The 25,770-nt window shown below is 36.9% G+C and overlaps 1 protein-coding gene across 1 annotated transcript in view; it reads right to left on the bottom strand.

The window, feature by feature from the left end:
* Window positions 1–1,847: 1,847 nt before the first annotated feature.
* STYK1 (serine/threonine/tyrosine kinase 1) overlaps window positions 1,848–25,770 on the bottom strand; it is a gene marked incomplete at its 3' end in the record, with an annotated part of 47,167 nt that continues 23,244 nt past the window's right edge. The window contains exons 2-10 of the mRNA XM_081311456.1: window positions 16,597–16,750; window positions 16,013–16,147; window positions 13,198–13,464; window positions 12,315–12,496; window positions 9,240–9,323; window positions 6,931–7,139; window positions 4,424–4,464; window positions 3,711–3,807; window positions 1,848–2,052 (exon numbers count right to left, since the gene is read on the bottom strand). Of these exons, the coding sequence (XP_081167582.1) occupies window positions 1,848–2,052; window positions 3,711–3,807; window positions 4,424–4,464; window positions 6,931–7,139; window positions 9,240–9,323; window positions 12,315–12,496; window positions 13,198–13,464; window positions 16,013–16,147; window positions 16,597–16,660 (1,284 nt within the window). The 5' untranslated portion in view covers window positions 16,661–16,750. The remainder of the gene's footprint in view (window positions 2,053–3,710; window positions 3,808–4,423; window positions 4,465–6,930; window positions 7,140–9,239; window positions 9,324–12,314; window positions 12,497–13,197; window positions 13,465–16,012; window positions 16,148–16,596; window positions 16,751–25,770) is intronic.

Below are 25,770 nucleotides of genomic sequence, written 5' to 3' on the forward strand. Positions count from 1 at the left end.
CCAAAAGCTCAAATAAAAGTGATTACTTCTTGATTACAAGTTCATTGGACTAGACAAGGGGAATTAAGGGAAGGGAGGAAGGATGAGAATAAGGAAAGACAATATAATGAATGACATATATTTCCTATCCGCATATATGAATATACGACCAAAGTAACCCCACATCACGTGCAACCACAATAATGGGATCCTAACTGGAATAAGTTATATTCATTCCGTATATGTATAACATTTCAAAATATACTCTACAGTCATGTAAAAATTTTTAAGATAAAAGTGATGACTTCTTTTTTTTTTTTAGAGAAGAGAGAGACTTTTTAATATTTATTTTTCAGTTCTCGGTGGGCACAACTTTTTTTTTTTTTATGTGGTGCTGAGGATCAAACCCAGTGCCCCGTGCATGCCAGGCTCGCGCGTTACCGCTTGAGCCACATCCCCAGCCCGACTTCTTGTTTTTAACCATGTGGTGTACATGGTACAAGTTTATCATGCCATTATCTTTAGGCATGTCCTGCTCTGCAGTATCACAGATTGAGGTTCTCTTCTTGGCCACAGTAGATTTTAGGTTAAAAAAAATATGAAAGTTCCTAGGTTAGTTAAGGCAAAATAAAGGAAACTATATTTATTAAGCGCATATTATATACCAGATACTGTACAAATACTTATTGATCCTCATCCCAATGCAGTGAGATAGTCTTCCCATTTTACATGCAAAAAAAAAATCTTTTTCTGACATTGTAGATTGTCGCTTAAATATTCCTATTAACATGAATTTCCAGTTATTTGCTTCTATCTTCCCTATTTTAGAAAATTTGGTAGCTGTATATCAGAAAAGCCTACTTCCACTCAATAAATATTAATTTAATGAAATAAGTTTCACAGTAAATCAATGGATCTTGAAAATTAAAAGTTAACCATCCTGTATCAGATCACATTCTTGACTAGCCCTTTTTAATGACCATCTGAGCTACTAAGACTTCTTGCTTGGTTTCTATCTTTGTTATTAATACACACACACACACACACACACACACACACACACACATTACCATCATTCATCTTACTTTGATTTTCTAGGTTTACTGTCCTTAGTCTTGTAGAGAGTGGAAAATAAACCTGATGAACAATACTTGTTGGATGTTTTTAATCATAGAACAACTCTTCCAGCTTCTGATCAAAAGTAGTACCCAAACAGGGTTTACTTGACTCAGAATTAGATAAAAAGGGGACTATTTTTCTTACGTCTATACTCAAGGAGAACTCAGAAGCTTTCCTTCAAAGTTCTTCAACCCTGCATGTGAGGACCAGGAGTGGGAAATTTTATGTCCCCTAAAGCTTCCCTTTGAAGGAGATTTTGGTCCACAGCTATACTCTTGAGCAAATAAAAATCTTAAATCTCCTCATCACCTCCTTTATTAGATTTCTATTTCTTCATTTCATTCCTAGTTTCTTTGAACCTTGTAATAGTATAGATAAAAATATCGTTAAGGAGTAAGCAAGCCTAGGATGAGAAGGACTAGCCTATTTGTGCTCTACCCCAACAAACACCGAAGTTTTTTTGTTTTTTTAAGTTGCAGATTTTTCAAGCCTCCTTTGCATTGACACATTCTCCACTTCTACCCAGGGTTTTTAGGACTGAGATAGAAAAAAATGAGACTGACAGTATTTCTAGTTCAAGGGTATGTGGTGTGAAGAGCATCAACCAGCATCACTTCACATTTCTAGCAAAATATGTAGGGAAATAACTAGGATCTATGTCCTTTATCTCCCTTTCCCACTAGAGTGTTCTTGGAGGAATTGGTTTCAAGAAAATAGGATCACATATAAATGGATCTAGCTGGAAGCCTTCAAAGGATGCTGTAGCTGTAGGAAAGGCTTTCTATACTGATACCAGCCACAGATGCATATAGTTCAGGCACCACCAACTCTGGTACTTGCAGAACAGCCTTGTCATCAGCAGTTCTAGCAGCACCTTCTAGGCGAAAGCGCAGCTCTCTAGGTAAGGGTCGATTGTCCTCACTCCAACGCCAACAGGACTTCATAATATTGTACCTGAGAAGGGGACAAGAGAAACAGGCAAATGTATAAGAAACATGTCTCGCCAGGCGAGGTGGCACGCGCCAGGCAATGTGGCACACTCCCACAGCTTGGGAGGCTGAGGCAGGAGGGTCATGAGTTCAAAGCCAGCTTCAGCAAAATCGAGGTGCTAAGCAACTCAGTGAGACCCTGTCACTAAATAAAATACAAAATAGGGCTGGGGCTAGGGCTCAATGGTCAAGTGCCCCTGAGTTCAATCCCTAGTACCAAAAAGAAAAAAAAAGAAAAAAGAAACATGTCTCCTCTCTCAACATATCTTAACACACACACATACACCCCAAAAAACAAAGGACCTCTGCTATTCTTTGCCCTGTCTCATTCCCAGAGACCAATAATTATTTTCATTTTTTTAATGTCAAGTGTCTTAATGTCCTCTTCTCATTGGGACTTCTTTTGTTTCTTTCCATGTTTTTTTCATTGGTGCCTGGAACTTCTTTTATAATAGAAAAGACTAAAGATTTTTCAAACTACAGAGTATGATGGGACGGTTTTTTTCATTGTGTATTGTTCATTGTATATTGTAAATAGTGCACGCTAAATGAATGGCTAGAACAAAACATTTTTTTTTACTCTGTAACATGGGGTGGAAGTTTTAATTATTGTACTATATTGCTGCACACTTTATGTTGATCTTTATGTTATTTCAGATATTCATCAAAATCTTATGCTTAAGGTAAGATACTTTGTCAGTTAAATGTTTCCGCTAGTATCAAGGACAACCCTTTACACACAGAAACCTATAGGAAATATTTGGCAGCAGTTTCATTATAGATACCCAGCTAGCATTACTATACTGTGCATATGTGTATATAGTTAAGATATTTAAACTTCATAATCTGCTTCATAGAGTAATTATTTAGAGCTTAAAAATTTTACAAATAATAATCTACTAGAAATGTTCATTAACATGTCTGCCGTCTTCTTAAACATAGTCTAACTTTTTATTATGTTCCATAATAGTCCCCTTTTGAACTTCATTAATAAAAATATTCTGCATGTAATTTTAAATTTTCTTATTTTATGCCTTCAGAGTGGTTTGCCAGTGGTTCCTTTCTGCTGAGAATATTGGATCTTCCTTCTGCCTTTGTAATTTCTACTCTCTTCCCTTTTTCAGGTTAGTTCTATCATACTGAGAGCTGAGAAAACAGCAGTAGTTTTTAAAAGTTAAATAATGAATAAGAGCCAGTAAACTCTGAATGAATAAATCTAGTACAATTGATTTTATGAGAGCTATCTTTGAACTGAGGCTGGCAGATGATTGGCATTTACACAAAGCAATAATGTACTTACATTTAATTTAATCTATTTCCTGCCTATTTTAGGAGATCCCTACAGAATTAAACAAATTTTATCAAATTAGATTCCTAATATAGTTCTGGTTTTGCCTCAATATTTTGTGTATGATAATGTGAGTCTATACACACACATACATGATATGTATGCATACAAGATATATTAGCAAATGTGTTTTACCTCATGGGTTTTGTCTAAGTCCATGCATTAGCACCTAAAGACAACTGAGGATCATCTGAGCCACTTTGAAAAGAGAGTGATTGATAGGAAGCAAAAAATATTTATAATCAGAGAAAAGCAGACCTTCAAAATTCACTTACATAGTATGTGTGCAGCTACTGGGTCTCTTCATGATTTTTCTCCTCTGAAGATACTGTAGAATGCTGGTAGGAGGGACTTCAGGATATGGTGGTGCCCCTGTCAATATGGAAAGAAGAGAACTTTAGTGTCATAAAATATGAACTTCAAATAACATTACTCTTCATCCACTTGGGCTAATTGTTAGCAAAAGACAAATCCATAAAGAAAATACTAGATACAAGAGAGTTGTCCCCTGCTGTTCTAGTAAGGATGTATCATAGTGAATTTGGGAAAAAGAGAATCTTGAGTCTTTAGAAAAGTAATAAAATAATGCAAAGTAAGAAATAAGACCTTTCCTCCACTCTTCAACATGGAAAGGTGCTGCAGTTTCTTAGTTGAATCGATTAATAAGTCTGAAGAAAACATGTTTACACAAAATCAGTGTAGGAATTATCCTTTAGATAAGAAAAAATCTCTTGGAATTAATATTGCTGGATTGAAAGAAAGGAAGAGAGCAAAAGAAAGTTAAGAGAAGGTAAGGGAGGGAAGGAATAGAGTAAGAGGGAATCATCACTTTACAAGACTTCTCAGGAATCAGGCTTGGAAGTCATATCAACCCATTAATCTTCAGGCCTGTTCTAAAACACTTTCTCAAAAAAAAAAAAAATCAACCCCCAAATAAACATACTTGCATATTTGCATCCAGCCACACACTATTGGAGATCATGCTTACCGAGAGTCACCATCTCATAAAGCAGGATCCCAAAGGACCAGCTGTAAAAGAAATAAAACCATCTATTTAACTTCTATTTTTTCTTTCCTAGAGAGCTCACTTAAATATAGAAACAGTCAGTAACAATACCATAAAGAAGGTAATAAAGAAGAATGAAGGGGTATCTGATAAAATAAGCAAAGTAATAATGCATTTCTGACTAGGTGCAGTGGCTCATACCTATAATCCCAGACAAAGGATGATTGCAAGCTCAAGGCCATCCTGGGCAATTTAATGAGACCTTGTCTCAAATAAAAATAAAAAACAAAAAGGCTAGGGATGTAGCTCAGTTGTAGAGTGCCCTGGGTGCCACAGACAAAGGAAGAAAGAGAGAGAAACATGCCTGTACAATTCCCTTAGATTCTAATTTCTTTGAAGATTGGATGTATATTTCTTCTATATTTAACATTAATAGATGTTTACTATTATTTGTGTGTGTGTGTGTGCGCGCGCGCACGCACACAATCACATAAATCCACTCACCCATAGAGAAATTTCTTTTGCATCTTTTTTCATTCTTTCCATCCCTTTCTGCTAAGGTTTTAGTCTTGTTCTTAGCACAAGCCAAACAAGGTTATCATATATCCTCTATTTTCTCAGTAAATCTAATTGCCCAAAACTAGGAAAAATAACAGAGCAAGCTTTATATGTTGTTGGAATGAGTATTTGCTTAAGCAATATGATTTGAAAGATGTATATAATACTATAGTAAAAATCATTAAATGAGTAATTTTTATGACTAATTTTTAGTCATAAAATAGATACATTACAACATGTATCTATTGAAAAGCAGATATTAGTAAAACATTGATGGAAGTTTTTAACCAAAATCATATTAACTTATGTACTAAATTTCCTCTACCACTCATGACACTCATAGCTATTACGATACTCTACATTCCATCTCTGAGCTTCTTCAAGCACTTGAGTTATATGGTTACCAAAAATAGTCAATTGTGATTCTTTACAAGCCTGTTTACACCAATTGTACATGTAACTGTAATTATATAAGCAAATAAATACTATAAAGGATGATTGAACATAAATATTATCTCTGTGAAAAGTAAGTTGAATGCCTTGAAAACAATCTATAAAAGTATACTACTAAAAAGAAAGCGTTATGATGAGAATAGGGTCATGCAAAGTTGTGGTGAATAAGAAGCACTAACCTCCCACTATTTGATCCTGTCCCTGCCCTATCTTTGACAAGGGGGACTCCAGCTCTGGTACATGTGACCTCCTGGCATTTCCTGGAATTTGCCTGTCTTATCCAAATCTCTAATGAATGACTTATACAAGAATCTGTCTGTGCCTTATGAAAATCTCTCCGTGAGCCAGGTGCAGTGGTGCACACCTGTAATCCCAGCAACTCAGGAGGCTGAGGCAGGAAGATGAAGTTCAAAGCCAGCCTCAGCAACAATGAGGTGCTAAGCAATTTAATGAGACCCTGTCTCCAAATAAAGTACAAAATAGGGTGGGGGATGTGGCTCAGTGGTTGAGTTCAATCCCTGGTAACCTCCCCCAAACAAAGGAGGAGGAAAAAGAAAAACAAATAAAACTTTGGCTTGTTGAGGTATTGTAAAATTGTGTGGGTGAGAACAGTAGAAAATTAAAATAATAATAATAACAAGTATGCAGTCAAATTGTTGTGCAAATGTTTTTAAGTTTCTCACTGCACTTAGAACCATCCCAAACTGGAACCCAAAGTTAGTCATTAGAGGTGCTATTTAGACAAGAAACAAGACATATGACTTCATTTAGAAGCCCCGTTCTCCCATAATGCAGCTTTTCCCCTTCTTCAAAAGATTTATAAATAAATTGTAATGCTGTCATATGTAACAAATTAGAATAAAAAGAATTTTTTAAAATTGATAAAGAAATACTCATGTATATGTTTTAAGTTAAAATGAAGAATTGTGGGGCTGGGGATGTGGCTCAAGTGGTAGTGCGCTCGCCTGGCATGCGTGCAGTGCGGGTTCGATCCTCAGCACCACATACAAACAAAGATGTTGTGTCCGCCGAAAACTAAAAAATAAATATTAAAAAAGTTCATTCTCTCTCTCTCTCTCTCTTTTTTAAAAAAAAAAGAATTGTGGTCTGAGTATTTTTACTTTAGGGATTCTTTACTTAACTAGTCTTCTGATTAAGTGGGCTCACACCCTTCAGGTTTAAAGCAAAACTACTAGATTAAGTCCTCAGATATCGATGTGAGTAATCTTTGCAATTTTTTCTTTCCTAATGTAAGCTTCTAATCCAATACAGAAGGAATGCTTGAAAAAGCATTCAAAGGGGATTGCAAGCAGAGACCAAACATGTACTCTGTATCATAACATTTCTTCTTGAGAGTATTTCTGACTTCTGAGTATAGATCTCATTTGTAGACATACTTGACAATACACCCAATAATAATCAGGGAGAACACTCAGGTCATGAAGAGAATATATCCAAAGGGCAGGAACAAACCGTACATGTCTCCTCTGATGCCAGCAGGTCTCAGGAGAAGCCGTTCTGGGGCAAGCCACTTGAGAGGGATGGTCCGAGCAGAAGAGATGGCTCCAAGGGCATGAACTTCATAAGCCAAGCCCAATCCACAGAGTTTAGCAGTCAGATCACTTTGGATCAGGATATTCCTGGCTGCCACATCCCCATGGAACAGATGCTTATCCTGCAGAAATTCCTGACAGCAGAGGTCAAAGATAATCAGCTATCTGAAGGTCACTGCTCAGCTTGCAGATGAGACATACTAGGAAGCCTCAAAAAGATAAGGGCACTTCCTACTCTAAACAAGTCTCATTATAATGACATCACTTCCAGATATTTTACCTTATTTTTAAGATGACCAAACTGAGCAAATAATCCAAATGACATTAATGCTGGATTTATTTACTTATTTAGTTTTGTAGTGCTGAGAATCAAACCCAGAGCCTCATGCATGCAAGGCATGTGCTGCTACACCCTCATCCCTAATACAGGATTTTGAAAGTATTAATTCCAAATTCCATCTGCAATAAAATGACTCCCTTTCTGTTAAAATATTTCAATGTCTTATATTGATGATGATTACACAAAACTACAGAGTAACTAAGTGATCGTAACTAGAGTAAGGTATTCTAATTCACATAAAATACAACAAAAACTCTACTAATAATTCTATTTTTTATTTAATGACCCATTTTAGTTTTTATTCTACTAATAGTTCTTGAGTCAAGTTCCAAATTAGAATTGCCAGAAAGTTTTTTTAAAACATAATATTTGCACCCTGAATTCACTAAACCATAATTTAGGACAAGAAATCTGATAACCTATATTGTAAAGAAGTATCAAAATTATTCTAGTGCAGACTTTAAAGCATTTGAGACCCACTGTGACTGATGGCCTAGATTTGCAGGGAACTTTTCTCCTCCGGTACAAATCTACTCAAAGTTGATGGAGAAATCAAGAAGTTGTACATGGCTAAAAAGATAGAAGTTCCAAATTATGATTGCTAATCAAGGATAGTATAAAAATTTTAAAGAGTGAGCTGTAATTTCCAATTGTTGATGAAGAAGCAAACAGTGATGACTATTTCTCTCTCATGAGGTTTTAGAACAAAAAAAATTATATGGTCATGAGAAGAATTAAGGAACGTGTTGACTTTGAGTTTGTTAAAAGTAACAACAAATAGTATGATATTGCCTGTTATAGGTAATACAGGGCCCTGATGAATGCATTGGTTTCATCAATTAGCCTCATAAGGCACCTCAACAATTAAGGATCACAACAAGGTAGACTATAGTCTGACATCCTAACTTTACCAAGGGATCATACCAGCTAAGTGCTCCATACGCTGAAGATAATATTAAATATATGGTGTGTACCCATCCTGTCCATTGGGAGCTTCAGATACAACTCTTGATTTTTTCTCACCTTCCCAACTTCTTTTATTCCTTCACTTCCTCCTGATTCTGCTTAGATCCCTGGTATATTTCACACATTAGGGTGGCAAGATATATCAAAGAGTTAAAATGGTAGCTTCACAGAACCTCGATTTTCTGTAGCAAATGCTAATTTTAAACACAATTATCTGAGTGATTTCATAGCATAATCTAAATTTCCTGAATGATTCACATAAAGATAAATATTTCTCTTAAACTCAAGAGTTCTAAAACCTTTTTATTTAGGTTGTTTAAAAATAAAAGAGTGATTCTACTGTCTCCCCTTCACATTCTTCCTCTTTCACTTGTTTCTTATTCTTTTTTAAGTATGTGCACTCCCTATCACATTCACTATCAAATCAAGTTTCCAACCAAACATGTTCCAAACCAGTTTGTCTTGTTTTCCAGATATAAATTTGTACACTTCTGGCTCTGTAGCCTTTCATCCATTCAGTTTCTCTTCCCATATCTTCTCCCAACTTGCTCCCCAAATTTCCCCTTTCACATTAGTTCTTAAAAGTATACATAGATAAATAAGAGTATAAAGCAAATGGGCACATAGCTCTTGGCACTATCTTTTGAATATTAAAATTGAGTAAACTTTTAAAATCTTCCCTGTTCCTTCCAGAAATCTTAAGCTGACTACCTCCTCCCTGGAAATACCAATTCTGTAGTAGATTATCTAAATGATTTCACAAAGAAGGAACTAAAATTAATTATCAGTGTATGACTATCTGCTCCTGATCTCTATCTAATTTAAAATATATGCCCCATTTGGGAATCTGAACATGGGAACAATGACACCAAATACTAGGCTAATGAGAAAAATCCCCACCCTTGGTTTTTATTTTGCCTAGTCTTACCAGACCCAAAAGGACCTGCTTTCCAATGTGATAGACTTGCTTTTCTGTGAGATCATAGAGAAGACCATCCATGGTCATCACATCCTAAAGAGATAGAGAAAAAACATTATATCAAAGTGGCATTAACACATTTGATTTTTTAAAAAGTACAATAGATATAATCTGAAATACAAATATATGAAGGAAAACACACAAAAACAAAGGATAAAAAGTCAAAGAGAGATTGATAGGAGAAGTCTTCAGGCAGAAAAGTATCATGATTTATTGGATTGGAAGACTAATGAAGAATAGAAATGAACCCTGGGTAAGAATGACAAGCATATATAAGGTTATCCACTGTCATTTTTCTGGAGCAGTGTGTCTGTGTCCATGTGGTTAACAGCACATAACCTCAGTGCATTCTGGCTTTTACAGAAGGCCTATAAAGCACCAATTTCAATGGAATATAGAGTGAGCAAAATAAACATAGTTGTTTCTGCCACTTATTTTGTGTAGATGCGTGACTTATAATCAAATAATCCTATGTCAATTAGAAGCAAATAATCATAAAGAAATTGTTAGAGATGTTTAAGTACCATGAAAGAACTGCACAGAGGGTTAAAAGAGTATATGATGGTAGGATGAAGAACTGATCAGTTGGAAAGATGAAGAATAGGGGCTGGGGATGTGGCTCAAGCGGTAACGCGCTCGCCTGGCATACGTGCGGCCCAGGTTCGATCCTCAGCACCACATACCAACAAAGATGTTGTGTCCGCCGAGAACTAAAAAATAAATATTAAAAATTCTCTCTCTCTCTCTCTCTCTCTCTCTCTCTCTCTCTCTCTCTCTCTCTCCTCTCACTCTCTCTTAAAAAAAAAAAAAGAAAGATGAAGAATAAGTGAATATTACCTGCAGAGAAGAGAAAGAGGTAGTTCTGTGTCAAAAGAAAATTATATGAGAAGGACATTAGAATTCCTTTTTCATATGTGTTCAGTTGTACAATATAATCAGTATATTGTAAAGATTTATTAATATTGAATTTGCATGTCAGCAAGTGAGGAACTAGGGAAACAGTGGCCCTTCAGAAAGAGGACTATGTAGAGAACTAGGAAAATTATAAGGAAAAGAAATGCCATCTAAGTCTGGAAAGTTATAAACATTTTATGGGGGATGGGTGGGTCCCAGGGATGGAATTCAGGGGCAATCGACCACCAAGCCATAACCCCAGTCCTGTTTTGTATTTTGTTTAAGGGTCTCACTAAGTTGCTTAGCGCCTTGCTCTTGCTGAGGCTGACTTTGAAGTCTGGATCCTCTTGCCTCAGCCTCCTAAGCTTCTGGGATTACTTATCTCACCGTGCCCAGCATGTTTGTTTATTTTTTAATGTGGGTTTGAGGTATAAAAATATAAAAGCTGAATGCTTTCCTCCTCAATACTAGAACACTAGAATAATGTTAAAGCAGAATACAACAGTCACTAATACGGCATTATGTAAAAATGTGAATATGTAACAGATGTGATTTTGCGATCTGTATTTGGGGTGAAAATGGGAGTTCAAAACACAATTTGAGTCAAATGTATGAAAGATGATATATCATGAGCTATGTAATGCTTTAAATAATCAATAAAAAAAATTTAAAAAAAATTAAAAAAAAGAAAATACACTTAAATAGTAACAACAGAATTAAAATCACCATAACAAAAATAGTTGTTATGTAATTGTCATTATAATAATTTTTACATACATAATGTCTCTGATTTTTTGAGCAATGCTCATTCCCTTATTTTTTATTAATTAATTAATTAATTAATCTTAATTAGGTATGACAGAAGAATGCATTTTGATTCATTGTACACAAATGTAGCACAAATTTTCATTTCTCTGGTCGTACACAATGTAGTCATACCATATGTGCAGTCATACCTAAGGTAATGATGTCCATCTCATTCTATCATCTTTCCTGCCCGCATACACTCCCCTTTGCCCAGTCAAAGTTCCTCTATTTTTCCCATTCTCCCCACCCCCGTTTTGGATCAGCGTCCACTTATCAGAGAGAACATTCAGTCTTTGGTTTTTTGGGATTGGCTTACTTCGCTTAGCATGATATTCTCCAACTAAACTCCAGGATATATAAGCAACCCAATCAATAAATGGGATAAGGAGCTGAACAGACCCTTCTCAGAGGAAGATATACATTCAATTAACAAATATATGAAAAAATGTTCAACATCTCTAGTAATTAGAGAAATGCAAATAAAAACTACTCTAAGATTTCATCTCACACCAGTCAGAATGGCAGTTATTAAGAATACAGACAACAATAAATATTGGCGAGGATGTGGGGGAAAGGGCACAGTTATACATTGCTGGTGGGACTGCAAATTGGTGCAGCCAATATGGAAAGCAGTATGGAATGGAACCACCCTTTGACCCAGCTATACCACTTCTCAGTCTATACCCAAAGGACTTAAAATCAATACACCATATAGTAACACAGCCAAATCAATATTTATAGCCGCTCAATTCACAATAGCTAAACTGTGGAACCAACCTAGATCCCTTCAATAGATGGATAAAGAAACTGTAATATATATACACAAGGGAACATTACTCAACATTAAAAGAGAATAAAATTATGACATTTTCAGGTCTCTGACTTTTTATAATAATTGATTATTCCCATTTTACAGATTTAGAAACTCAGGATCAGTGAGGTAACTTGCCAAAAGTTACAAGCCAGTAGGTGGGATCAAGAGTTCAAACTATAAACACACTGCCCAATATGATAGCCATTAATCACATGTGTCTATTTAAACTTACATTAATCAAGATTAAATAAAATTTAAAACTCGGTTTCTCAATTACACCCGCTACATTTCAGGTGTTCAACAGCACATGTGACTGGGGGCTACCAGTGAACAGAGCAGATATGGAATACTTCAATAACTGCAAAAAGTTCTCTTGGACATTGATACTCGGTTACTGTTATGCTATTATATTGTCTCCATGTTTTGTCACTTGTGATGCTAATTGATATGTGAACAGCTAATCAACCAGGTCAAGCTTTGCCCCCTAACACCTCTACTCCACTGCTCACCCGGCGACAGGTCCAGAGAAAGCTGAGCAGGTCCCCCTGGGCCACATCCTCCAACACCATATAGAGTGGCAGCCTATCTGTGCAGCAGCCTTCCAGTTGTACTAGGTTCTTGTGTTTCCCCAGGTACTGATAGAACTGGATTCGTCCTACAAAATCCTGCACCTCATGGAGCCCAGCAGGTTCTGCAGAGGATAGAAGAGCCAGGGCAGTGAGCAGTGAGCTCAACCAATTAAGAGGAAACAAGGAGCAAAAAAAACATTTCAGATGGTAATTCTCAAGACCTCTCAGAGGAGTAAGTGCAGACAAAAAGTAAATAGAGGACCAATTAGAAGTTAAAGATGCTCAATGTCACTAACATTTTATCAAAGATATCATAAACTACATCTTAGAAATGAATAGGCTTTCCTCTTCCTAAATAGGCAAATTTCTATTCTTATTGAAACACTGGAACTATGTGAGCATTTTGATTAATATTCTTGTTTATCTTATCCTTTTTTATTTTATTTATTCATTATTACCAGTCCACATTATGAGTATCAGCAAAAGAGAGAGAGAGAGGTGGGGGGAGAAATGCAGTATCAGGAAGGAGTATCAAACAGGAAAGAGAAATTTAAAAGCAACCTCAGAATCCTAGTCCAAGAAACATCTAATATGAAACAGTCTATTTTAACAGCCTTAGTAGTTAAAGATGAGTTAGGGAGAACCCGAAGAATATCATTTTTGTCTCAAGCTTCCACTCTTAATTGCCTTCTTCTATACACAGTTGTGATCACAATATTTGTTGAAAAATATCTTAATGTTTGCAAAGCTGTTGACATTTATTGTTAGGGGTTCACAAGTGAAAAGTAAAAAGGGAAAGGAAGTCTAACACTTCTCCTTTTACCTTTTAAAGTCTTGAGGACAATATTTTTGGGCTTAGCAGGGTCCCCAGTACACATCTTGGCTCGATAGATGATCCCATAACTGCCATTATAGATCTGCTCCAAAACTTCTGAGAGTTGCTCTCGGGGCACCTGCAGCTTAGACAAGGCAGATGTGGAAGCTCTCAGAAAACTTTCCACTGATGTCTCCTTAAGTGGCACCAGCACTTTTCCTCCACGTCCTGTTGCTTCCCAACTTGGACTCCTAGATGGAGGCCCAGCAGCACTGCCTAGAATAAAGAGATGATATCAATCACCAGTTTCTTGTTCTGAGAACTCCAGAAAAGCCTAGAATGAACCAGTCAGGAAGTTCTTTTAGCAGTTTTACCTCTGATCAATGGAGGGATATCTTCTGATGCTGCTCTATTAATTGGTATCAACATCAAATTTGTAGAACCTTTATAATAATCCCTTTACTTCTGGGAAAACTCAGGATGAACCCTTGTAAAGTAGTGATGACATTTTCTTTCTGTCTTTCTCAGGATTATAATTCTATATTCTCCATGAGTATGATATGGAGACAAGGGAGTTCCTGAATAGGTACAAAACCACAGATACTTAAGGGTAGTGGTAATTGCCAGTGGAGACTACCATTTAAGTCAGTCATGTGGCTTCCAAATTTGGAATAAAACGTATAGATAACTTCTCTACCATAGCTGTGGCTTATCCTTTCTTCCTCAAGTTATCTTAAAAGTCAAATTATTCCATATTTCATTGAGTATTGGTTTAAGTCTTCTGATACGTTCTGCCTTCCTTAGCTGGCATGAACTTTCCTCCGTATGGAAAAGAAAGGTTCATTCTTCTCATTAAATTTACCATCACTCATTAACCCATCCCTTTATTCAACAAATATCACTAGCTATATACCAGATACTTTTCTAGGTGTTGGGAATAGGTGAAGTCATAATTCAACAAGGTTACCTTCTCGTGATCAGGCAGAAAATAACGAGTCAATAAGTGTTGTAGAGGAAATGACGAAAGAAGAAACATCAGTGATGCTACTTTATCCACAAAGATTTCATTTCAAGAAAGGCCTTTCTGATACAATGACATCGGAGAAAGGTATGGAAGCAATTAGGTAGCAAACCACATTGATGTCAGAAAAAGTACTGTAGGCAAAGGGAACAAGATGTTCAAAGGCACTGAGAAAAGAATATACTTAAAGTATTTGAGAAATAGCAAGGAATCTGGTGCAGCAGAGCCAAGTAGGATTGTTGGAGAGTTGTAGGACACAAGGCAAGAGAGGCTCAGATCATATAAGACCATGGGAAGAGCTTTGACTTTTTTCATTCTGAGCAACATAGAAAGTTATTGAGGTATTTTAAGGAAAGAATTAACAGACTGATGAATGCCTTAAAAGAATCATCTGGCTTCTCTGAGGAGACACAGGCAGGGCCAAAAGTAAGTAAAGCTGTTAGGAGCATATTACTACAGTCTATGAGAGATGAGATTGGCTTAGGTTAACTTTAAAGAGAGTTGAGTGTATCTGCTTATGGGTTGAATATGTGAAAAAAAGAGGGTCACAGATACCTACAAGGTTTTAGATGAAAACATAGAAGGCTGGACTTGCGATTTACTTAGATAGGGATGATGGTTTTAAGGGCACACTTGTAAGGTAATTTTAAGACCTTGGTTTTGCGTGGATGTATAACCGATGTGATTCCACAATCTGTATACATGGTAAAAATGGGAGTTCATAACCCACTTGAATCAAATGTATGAAATATCATATGTCAAGAGCTATGTAATGTTTTGAACAACTAATAATAAAAAAGACCTTGGTTTTGAACATATTACCTACAAGATGTGTATTATATTGAAACTTCAAAGTAGTTGATTTAATGTAAGAATCCAGAGTTCCAGGAACCGTAATCAGAATAGAAAAAGCATTTGAATCTATAAGAATGAAAATGATATATAAGCATAAAAGTGATTTTAATTTTTTTTCTAAAAAAGTACTTCAAGAAAGAAGAAGCATGAATGTGTTTCAAATGCTTTTGTCAGGTTAAGCAAGATGGACTTGTCAAAATAGGTACCATTAATGAACTTGGAAAGAGTTGTTTTGGAGGATGATAGCCATAACAAAAAGTCTTATTTGGGAGTTCAAAAGAGAATGTGATAAGCAGAAGGGGTGAGTTTATTCAATTCCTTTGAGAAGTTTTCAATAAAAGTGAACTTATGAAACAATTGACACAAAATTTAGACAAAGACTGAGGATCAGCCACTATAGAGTTTTATATCACTGTCAGGATTTTTTCTCCTTCTCTATACTCTTAGCTTCCTCCATGAGCTCTTTCATTGCATGTTCAATGATACTCCACAAGAACCTCTAAGCCTTTCCTACCCAGTACTTCAAAGACTAGAATGAAGGCCACCCTTTCTCATCATATATTTTTGAGGAATAGAGTAGGGATAGAATGGATCATAGAGTAGAAAGTTATCCTTCAAGGATGTTAATAAAGCCCTGAGCTTTATCTTTTAGACCTTCTTCCTTAATCCTTAGACATTCACATAGTCAAAATTTGCTAGTTCAGTTGGACAAAGAGGACAGAAACAGGTCTCAAGAGGCCTCTATTTCCATTTTTCTTTTAGTCAACAGGCACATGTGGAGTTCTAACTCCTGACCTCCTAGAGAAGAGGTCTCTCCTCTCCACTCCAAAGAGGCAGCCCTTGTCTCTGCCATTGAAGGTACCTAAACTCTTGGACTTGAATCTGTTGAGATATGGCTCATCTTTTTCCTAATATTCATCTTTCTTGAACACAAAGTTTGAGTTTTACCTCGAATTCCAGGACGCTGCTGTTGGGATCTTTGTTCTCTTATAAAAAGCCACAAGATGACTGCAAGAAGGATGAGGAAGAGGCCAACCAGGAGAGTCGGGACAATGATCACTTCATACTGCTGCTCCTGGACCACTGGGCAGGCAATTAATAGCAAGGAAAGAAGATTAAGAAGCCTGACCTGACGCCACACAACTTTCCCTACCCATTAGCCTCAGCCCATCATAGGTGAAAATTGTCGGCTCTTCTGCCTTTCACTGCAGTTACATTTAATGTATGTAATAATGGGAGCAACTCTAATCAGAAGCGCCAGTGTTCCTGTTTCTTAACACATCAACTGTATACTATGCTTTTTCTGTCATTTTCCTACTGAGAGAGAGAATGCCACATCTGAATCTCTGATCAGCACTCTCCCTGCCCCACCCTGCAAAGATAATGAATAAATGACCTCTGTCCACATTCTTTTAATACCACTTTATTCATTCCTACTAGAAATCAAAGCATCTTCCTTCTAGAATCTATACAGACTTTAGTCTCCATAATCCTAAAATCAAAGGTCAGGCATTTGTGGCATCTGAACTTACCACACAATTTGTCGCTGAGACTGCATTCCAGTAGCATCCGTGCCATACCCCTCTTCTCACCCATTGCTACAGGGCTGCTGCTTCTCTGCTAGGCCCACAGAAAATGCCCAGAACTCAACCACAACCGTGAGTAATTTCCAAGGATTGAATGATTCTGGGGGACAAAATGAAGCACACATAAGAATTTTAAATGTCTCTATGGATCACTAGTTTAGTAAATAGCACCTCTCTGAGCCATCCATTTATATCAGTCCATCTGCCTGATATTCAAATTGAAAGAATCCTTTATTTCCCCCTCTGGCATTTTCCCTATTATACAGTTTTACCGCCCTGATCTAATCTTTCCTTTCATCCTATTGTTACCAAAATTATTTTAAAGGCCCCCTTCCTAACTCTTTTGCTACTATGCTCAAGTACAGGTTCATAGCATCTGTCCTGAACAATTGTTTCTCATGGGTTATGTAAGCAAAATCAACATCCCCTATAGTCTTTAAGTTTTCTTTAACTCTGCATCACATTTTTTTGTTCAGCATAAGAGTAAGATTTATTCAAGTGCAAATAGAAATATCTCCCACAAGGTGAGAGAGACTCCGAATTAGGGGTTGCTCTTTGCATCACATTTTTAAAACAACCATTTCATTTTTATACAAAATTAATTCAGACAGTGAATAAACAGGGTCAGATGTCAAGAGAGATGAGTTATGTGTTTGCTTTCTTTCTCTGAAACATCTGCACCCTCACAATCAATGAACAGATGGCATATATCAATAAAAACTATTTAATCCCTCTGCTCTCAGGGCTTCAATGAGACTCCTCTGCTCATATCACAGACCTGCTCACATTCTGACCAGGACATATATTAAAGTGTCAGTACCAAGCCATCTTCTCTTTCCCCAATTGTCTATGAATAAAAAGGAAATATATTCAAATTTTTCAAAAATAATAACATAAAATGTTAGAGCTATATTATGTGGTCTTCTATTATTACATTACATGCTGCACTTTACTATTGATACTAATGATCACAGTGTTACTTATTGAGACAGAGTCTCTCTGTGCCTGAAAGATATCTCCCAGCTCCCACCTCACAATTTTTTTTACTCTTCCTGGAGCTCTATGAGCTTATAAGCAGAGATCATAGGTTAAAAAACACCCTAACAATTCAGGAGACAGGTGTTTGGTTGACAAAAAATTCCAGGTAAACAGGGGTAGCCAAAAGGTAGAAAATTGCACCCACAGAGAAATTATTATCTGGGTTTGGACACAGCAAGGGATTTAAGAAGTCAATGAATAGTTGGACAACAAAGTCCACCTCCTCTAGTTTATAAGCCTCAAAGGCGAGAGAAAGATAATTGAGAGTGTCCATGGTTAACAAGTCCCTATAGAAGGAAAGGAACTAGCAAAAACACAGAGATCAGTGCCTGGAGAGGGAAGAGCAAAGGAGAGAAATTCTTAAAATTAAACATTAGCTCAGTAGCGTGAATTCAGAAGCTAATTGAAAATTTCTCACTGCTATTGTCATTTTTATTTTATTTTCCTCTTGTTTCATTTTCAGTGTATAATCAGATGTGATTATTTTCATTCAGGGAGCAGCCAGTTTAACAAGTTTGGCTCTTGGGGAATAGGTGCTCTACACATAATTTTTCTATCATGGTACAAATGGAAAAAAAAAGGTCAGTCAGAAGCCAACTCAGACTTGTGAGCTCTACCCAGAAACCAAACTACACACCCACTAATACACACTGAACGAAGTAATCTGAAGCCCTGATTGCACAGTACCCGCGCTCTGTACTGCTCATGGTTATACTCCCCAAATATTAGTGCATGGCCAAACACACCTTCTGCCAGTTACTCAAACCTATGGTTAATTTCCTGGATAGCCCAATTAATACAGAGCACCCACCTTTAGATACAGTATGGCCTTCTATTGCACTTCCTGAACCAGTTTCTTACCATCATCCTTATTTGTTATAGGGAGTTTAAAGAGGCTAGGCTTATGAACAACTAGCAGCCCAATGAAAATGGGTGCTAGAGCAAGGAGATAAACGTACAGGATAATGAGGTCCACTCAATGACGTTGCTTTCCAGATATTTGTATAATAAGTTCTTCCCAATGCTTACAGCTTGGGTAAAGGGATGTAGAATATACCAAATAAGTCCAGAATTTTTAAGATAAGCACACCCGACATACCCACTTCTCCACAAAAGCCTACATGGGAAAGCTCACCACCCAGAACCCACCAAGCTCATAGATCAGAAGATGCTTACATTCACCACCACTTTTCTCTCTGTAATTCATTTCAGGTACCACATGACATTGTCTACACACTCAATGTCAAGCTGAGAAAAGGTATACCTTTATGCCAAAATCCTCTAGGGTGGCTTTTCCTATAGGCCAGAATCCAGCCTATCTAAGGCTAGAGATGTAATTCAGTGGTAGAGCACTTTCATAGCATGTGTAATTCCCTGGGTTCAACCCCTCAGCACTGGGAAGAAAAGGAGGGAGGGAAACAGGGAAGGAGTATGAGGAAAAAGGGAGGGAAGGAGAAAGGGAAAAGAAGAAAGAGAACAGGGAATCTAGTCAATCTAACTATTAAAAGAAAAGAATGCTATGCTCCTGGCCAACACTTCTGTACAATCTGACAACTAATATTCTGTCCCCTTTAATGATATCTAGACAGGTTTCCCACTATGCTAAAAAAAAAAAAAAAGTATTCATGTTGGCTATTACTTCTTAGCTAAACATAAGTATGTGAAGCATTATCTCACAGTTAGCATCATGTATAATAGAATTCAGAGTATTGGAATTAAGGGTGTAGGTAATCTGTGAAATTGTTTATTCTGATAACTCATTTGAACTTTGCAAAATATGTCTATATATAGCTTGTCACTAGTTTACACATACCTATATCTACAGTGCCAAATCTCTTCAGGCAGGGTTCTAACTAAAACAAGATTATTGCCTCACTTGTAGATATTATTCCTTAGCTTTTTTCATCTCAATTGCTTCAGGTTTCTTTCAGCATTTTCTCTTAGGTTTATCTCCCCTCTTAAATTGAGAATCCAGAGGAGGAAATAACACAATGAGGAAGGAGATACCAATAGGAAAAGAATGAGAGTGAAATGGGGAATGAAAGCCACCTGAAATATTTGCAGTTGTCTGAAGTCCACAGAAGTTAATGATTATAATTAGAATGGAACTAAATATTAATATTAACTCTCCAGACTTTCATACATACTCACAATACAAGCATAATGACACACTGCATTTCTGGGCCTGTTTTAACGCACACAAAGATAGTTCTATTTGCAACAGTAACACAACTCTTATTACATACATTTCTGTTCAGTTAGTACAATATCATTTCCCAGACACAATCACCAATTAACCTGTGAGTTTCCAGATGGAACTTATATTCCCCAAATACATCTGCACATCACATTTTAAAAAATCAAATCCATTCTCCTAAACTCTGTTGTGAAAAATTCCCTAACTGACCTCAGAATGACATCTGGTCCTGTTCCAGGTGACTCAAACTGTTTTGCCTGCCTCACCCAAGTCTTACCACCTGCTTCTCCACTCAAGGGGATCTACCAACCATGTTCTCTTTAGACAGACAAGCGATCTACACTCCTAGGTGGATGCCACGCTGGGTCCAGGGAGATATTAATGGTTATGGGCTGTGGGGCAGAGCCCTACAGGCTAACAATGGGGAGAGTAAACCATGGAGATGACAGCCCTGTCAGTCTTCTTGCATAGCCACTCAACCTGTTCTTCTCCTCCATATTTCATCCTTACCCTTGAGCCACCTAGCATTATTTGCTGGAGTTAACAGATTAACTTGGAAGTGAGATTGAGAAGAACTCAGATCTAGAGCATTCCAGAATTACTTATCTACAACATCCTGTAAACAAGTCGTCCTTCTGCTGTTTTCAGATCTTATATGCATATATTGAGCATTTGCACTGTGCTAGGTATTATGTTGGAAAATATCATATCTAGGATGAAAGGTAGAAGCCAAAGGATATATGATTTATATGATTAAATTATAGATCAGCCAATGATAAAAATAAATGGAAGAGCAAGCATACTCTTGCTTGGTCTAGGTCTTTTATTTACAATCCCAATGTTCCTTAAACTATTATACATATGTATTTGTCATTCAAATTAACAAAACCAAAAAATGTCAAGAAGGAATTATATCAGAATCCATAAGAATCATGAAAACCAAATTTTACCAACAAACACACCATAATTTAGAAAAAAAACACATGAATAAAATCTGTCTGTATGTAGATTCTTTAAAGTTCTTACAGGACACAGATGATGTCTGCATATCTGTCTTCAAAGCATTTTTTTTAAAGAGAGAGAGAGAGAGAGAGAGAGAGAGAGAGAGAATTTTTTTAATATTTATTTTTTAGTTCTCGGCGGACACAACATCTTTGTTGGTATGTGGTGCTGAGAATCGAACCCGGGCCGCACGCATGCCAGGCGAACGCGCTACCGCTTGAACCACATCCCCAGCCCCTCTTCAAAGCATTTTTTTTTTAAAGTAGAATCAAAATTCTTTCAGTACTCACCAAAATATGGAACCTTGGATTGTTTTCACCATTAATTTTCCTGTGTCTGACCCTCAATCCTATGTCTATCTTCTGCTTTTTTAGTGAAAAAACCCAATTCCCAGGATTAGCACTCTTTCGCTATGAGCAAAAAAAGTCAGGAATGGGCATCAAATCCCAAGGGACACAACACTGGCCAAGGAATTGGGATCCCTGGCCAGATTCCTCAGTACCCTGGGCTCCAACTTTCTACTGAAACAAGCCTGTGAAGGGACAAAGAGTGAATGGAATGGTCACTGAACTGGTGATCCTTCTAAATCCTGAGAAGCAAATTTGTATAGATAAGGTGTATTATGCCTGAGGTGTCTTCCAGTGTAAAAGAGGTGGAGAGAAGCTTACCTTATCCTCCAGCTCTGTGCAGACCTTGAAAGATGGTGATTGCTCCTGATCTTTACCCTCCCCCCTCTCCTAGAGATCAAGGGCTTGAAATGAACTTTGAAACCTAAGAGAACTGGTTCAGCAATGGTGCCTAAGATTCCTAACCCTGTTTAAATTGAGGTCTTTTGACAATAAGGCTGAGGGTTATCAGCAGTTCTTGCTTCTTCTTTTCTTTTGTCTACAGGAATTCCTGAACCCCGTGTGATATAAAGACGAGATAAGGAAAGCTAATTTGTGTCCTGAAACCTCACAAAAGTTCACTTTGTAGAGAAGCAAAGTGATTAAAAGCAGACAGCCTGCATGACATCTAGGTAGAATGAGACCAGTGCTCACAGATGCCACAAACAGTGTCAGAATTTAAATATGATGATGTAGATGAATGCATTAAATTTTCTCAGGGTATTACACAAATTCAAAAGTTTATTTTTATTATAATCACCATTCTATTTATGTTTACTAACACTTTCAAACCTCAAAAGTGCAGAAATACTAAATCTTAAATTAGATATTCTCATGCCAATTATTAATTTTCTTTTCCTGTGATGACTAATCAACAATTTCCCCAGTCCCCCATTTTTCTCAGCCCAAAATAAGAGCTACCAATAAGGGAAAAACCTAGAATACACAACCATTGCCTGCCTTAAACACAATCCCCTCCCTCCATCACCTTCTTCCTACTGATGAACACACCTGGACATGCTGCCTAAGGCTTCTTTCAAACACATTTTCCTTGCTGCTGTGAGTTGCACTGTATTTCCAAGGATTGGCTCCCCACTTTGAGATTCATCATGGTAGTTTCCTTCTAAGGGGCACCTCTGGTTCTTTAAAAATCTCTTGGTGGTTTTCCCCATAGTGAGGAGATCTATCTTGTTTTCTGGTCACTCTTCCAGTCTGTTTTAGCACACTTCCCTCCTGCAGAAAAGAAGTCTGAAACTGAGGGCAGGAGGACAGCCTACAAAAGATTTTAAGAGCACATATGTATGCGCACGCGCACTTCTTTATTCTCTTGTAAATAAGCCCCAGATCAAGCTGGCAGAGAGACAGAAGGACAGGAGATTTCACAATCAGAAAATCATCTCAGCTGCCCTTTACGTCAGTGTTGTTTCATATAAGGTGTGTCCCAGTAAAGATTCTGTATATAGAATATAATCCCAAGTAAACAATAACAAATGCCTGGCCAGATGATAAGGGACACCTCTGAGAACACATTACCATTTCATGCAACACAGTTCAGAGCCAAAAGCTCCCTCTTCTTGGGGAGCTGGTTAGGCCAAGTGACTCTGGGTGAGCTGTCCAGGAGCTAGGGGAGGTGGGACCAGCACTAACTTGTGCTGTGATAACGAAGAGTTTGAAGTTCTAGTGCTGGTTTGGTAGGTGATTCATTGAGCATCTAGAGGCAAAATACCTGACCTTGACACTCCTTTTCCTCCTACTTTAAGGTATAGGAAACCTGAGTCTCTCTGAGGGCAATAAAGAAGTACAAAGAACTGTTGAGAGCCACAGTTTAGTCGGAATGACACCTGACATTTTGCTAGAGAAAATGGTTGAAAGGTGATTTTTTTGTTGTTTGTTTCTATTTTGTGGGTTTAGAATTTTTGTCTTCTTACATCTTTTTTATCTTTCTACATCCTCTCTTTTTTTTACCTTTCTGTACTTTTGTCTTTAAAGTTTTTCACTTCAAATTTTTAATCTTCTTTATTCAAATTGCTTTTATCCTATTATCTTTCCGTTTTTATGGGTTTTTTTTTAAGTAATGTTTTTAAGATTAACTAGGCTTTGAATGACGCAATCTTTCCTCCGCCAAGAAGGCATTTTAACCACCTTTAATTTAACCTTTTAAAGCCTTTTGTAACTTACTTAGACATTTTACAACTTTTTACTTTACCACACAAAGATTATCTCATCTAGAAACATTTTTTCCTTTAACCTTTTATATTAAAATGTATTTCCACATCTTGAATCATTTTATATCTCTTTTTTAGCTGTTAATCCTTTTTTATTTATTTATTTTTATTTTTTAATTTTTATTATTGGTTGTTCACAACATTACAAAGCTCTTGACATATCATATTTCATACATTTGATTCAAGTGGGTTATGAACTCCCATTTTTACCCCGTATACAGATTGCATAATCACATCTGTTACACATCCACTGTTTTACATATTGCCATACTAGTCATTAACCCTTTTTTAAAAATTCACATTCTGAAACGACCCTTATAAAATTTTTGAATTTACACAAATTACTCCACTTTAATAAGATGAAATACTTTCATGTTTTTTATGGCACTATAATACTGTAATTGAAACCCAACTGAAACTTCTTATACTCTTTGTATATAAATTACACCTGATAGAATCTTAACTCTTAGTAACCTTGTTTCAGCAAAGACACAGACACAAAGCAATATTAAACTTTTTTTTTCATTTACCAATTTATGAAAACACACATAATGTTTAAATATATTACCTTATGGAACTTAATAAGTAAAGAGTACTTGATTTTATATTTAGTGGTTGATGTTTCAGCACTTTAGCTTTGTAAATTAATCAGATGTCTGTAAAAACTAAGATCTTAGACAAGTGTAGTAAACAGAACTAGCCATCTCTATCTTGTTGAAGAAAAATCTTTTTATAGGATACCATGATGGTCCCATTGTGATATATTTAACAACTCTTCTTTAAAAAGCCATGGGCTACATTTTTGTATTGTATCAACATATGCCCTAACTGTTCTTGGTCTTACTGGGGTGCCTCCTTCCTCTAACAATTTCTCTTCCTCAGGGGCGAACAACTTCAAACCTTGAGTCAACCATTTCCCCCAGTTTGCCTGAGAAAGTTCTAGGGACAGGCAACTTGAAATAAAAACAAAATAAATCAAAACAAGAACACATTGTTTTTTGAAATGGTCACCCATTCTTTCACTCTCCTTCAGGGACGAGCAATTTCACTTACCTCCAAGCTTCAGGTTTTCCCCATACGGGCCACCAAATGCCGCAGTCTGGCTTGGCACAAATAACCTAGCTGCCACAAAGCCTTGCAGGTTTAAACAGCAACTCTTTATTTCCCGAACTCTCACCAGCACTCTACACACACTTCCCGGGAACACACTCCCTCCACCGGGCTCCGAGCGCCAATTCTCCCAGAATCCCATGAGAACTCAACAGGAACTCCAGGCAGCAGGATCCGCCCTAATCCTGGAGCCACCCTATTGCCCCCACTCCAGGATCTGCCCTAATCCCAGAGCAGGGTCACTTTCAACCATTCCCTCTAGCAAAATGCCAGGCGTCATTCCGACTAAACTGTGGCTCTCAACAAAGAGCAGCAGGAAGTAGATCATGCTACAAAAGGATCAGACCTCAATCAGTCAGCTCCCTCAGCCAGTCACCCCACCTCACTTCTTCCCTCCAAATGCTTTTGAACTTAGGAGGCTTCTTTTTCCAGCATCTTCCTACCCATGTCATGGCAGTCCCAGAATCTCAGCAGTATCTATCTATTCCTACCCTTACCCTGCCTATAATTTTCTTTGGTGCTGTTGTAAGAAAAGGGATTTAGAGTTTGACTTCTAATCAAAACTCACTTCTACCACTCGCTCTGATTTTGTATAAGGTGATTTAATTTTATGGGCCCACCTATAAAGTGGCAATGGTGATATCTTCCTTCCAGACCTTCCAGGACTATTGACAGTTATATGGCATAATTAATGTAAAATACATAGTGCCTTGCTATGACCACTGCAGACAATCTATGTGTTAATCTTTCTTTTCCTCCCTTCCTTCTCCATCTGCTTTTTCACAGAACTAAACCAATAAAATAAATATTATATAACATATATATAATATTATATAACATATATAATAAAACAAAAAACTCATCTAAATATTTATAGTATTTTTTTATCTAAGTATATGCATTTCTGCATGTGGAGAAGGAGGTAAAGTAATAATACAATTAACAAGGGTTTTAAAACCTCTCATACTTCAGCTTTGTGTCACTTGACAACTTAAGTTTTATAGTTTCTAATCTCAGATCTGAACAATCATGTTGAGTAAGAGATTTACACAAGATGTAAATGGTTAAAATAGCATAATGGTTAAAATAGCATAATGCTGTGAAGAAAAGTATAGTAATGGAAAGAATGCTGTATAGTGCCATATTAACCAGGGAATAACTA

The sequence above is a fragment of the Spermophilus citellus genome (genome assembly GCF_964194105.1).
Source record: "Spermophilus citellus genome assembly, chromosome: 10".
Classification (NCBI taxonomy): Eukaryota; Metazoa; Chordata; class Mammalia; order Rodentia; family Sciuridae; genus Spermophilus; species Spermophilus citellus.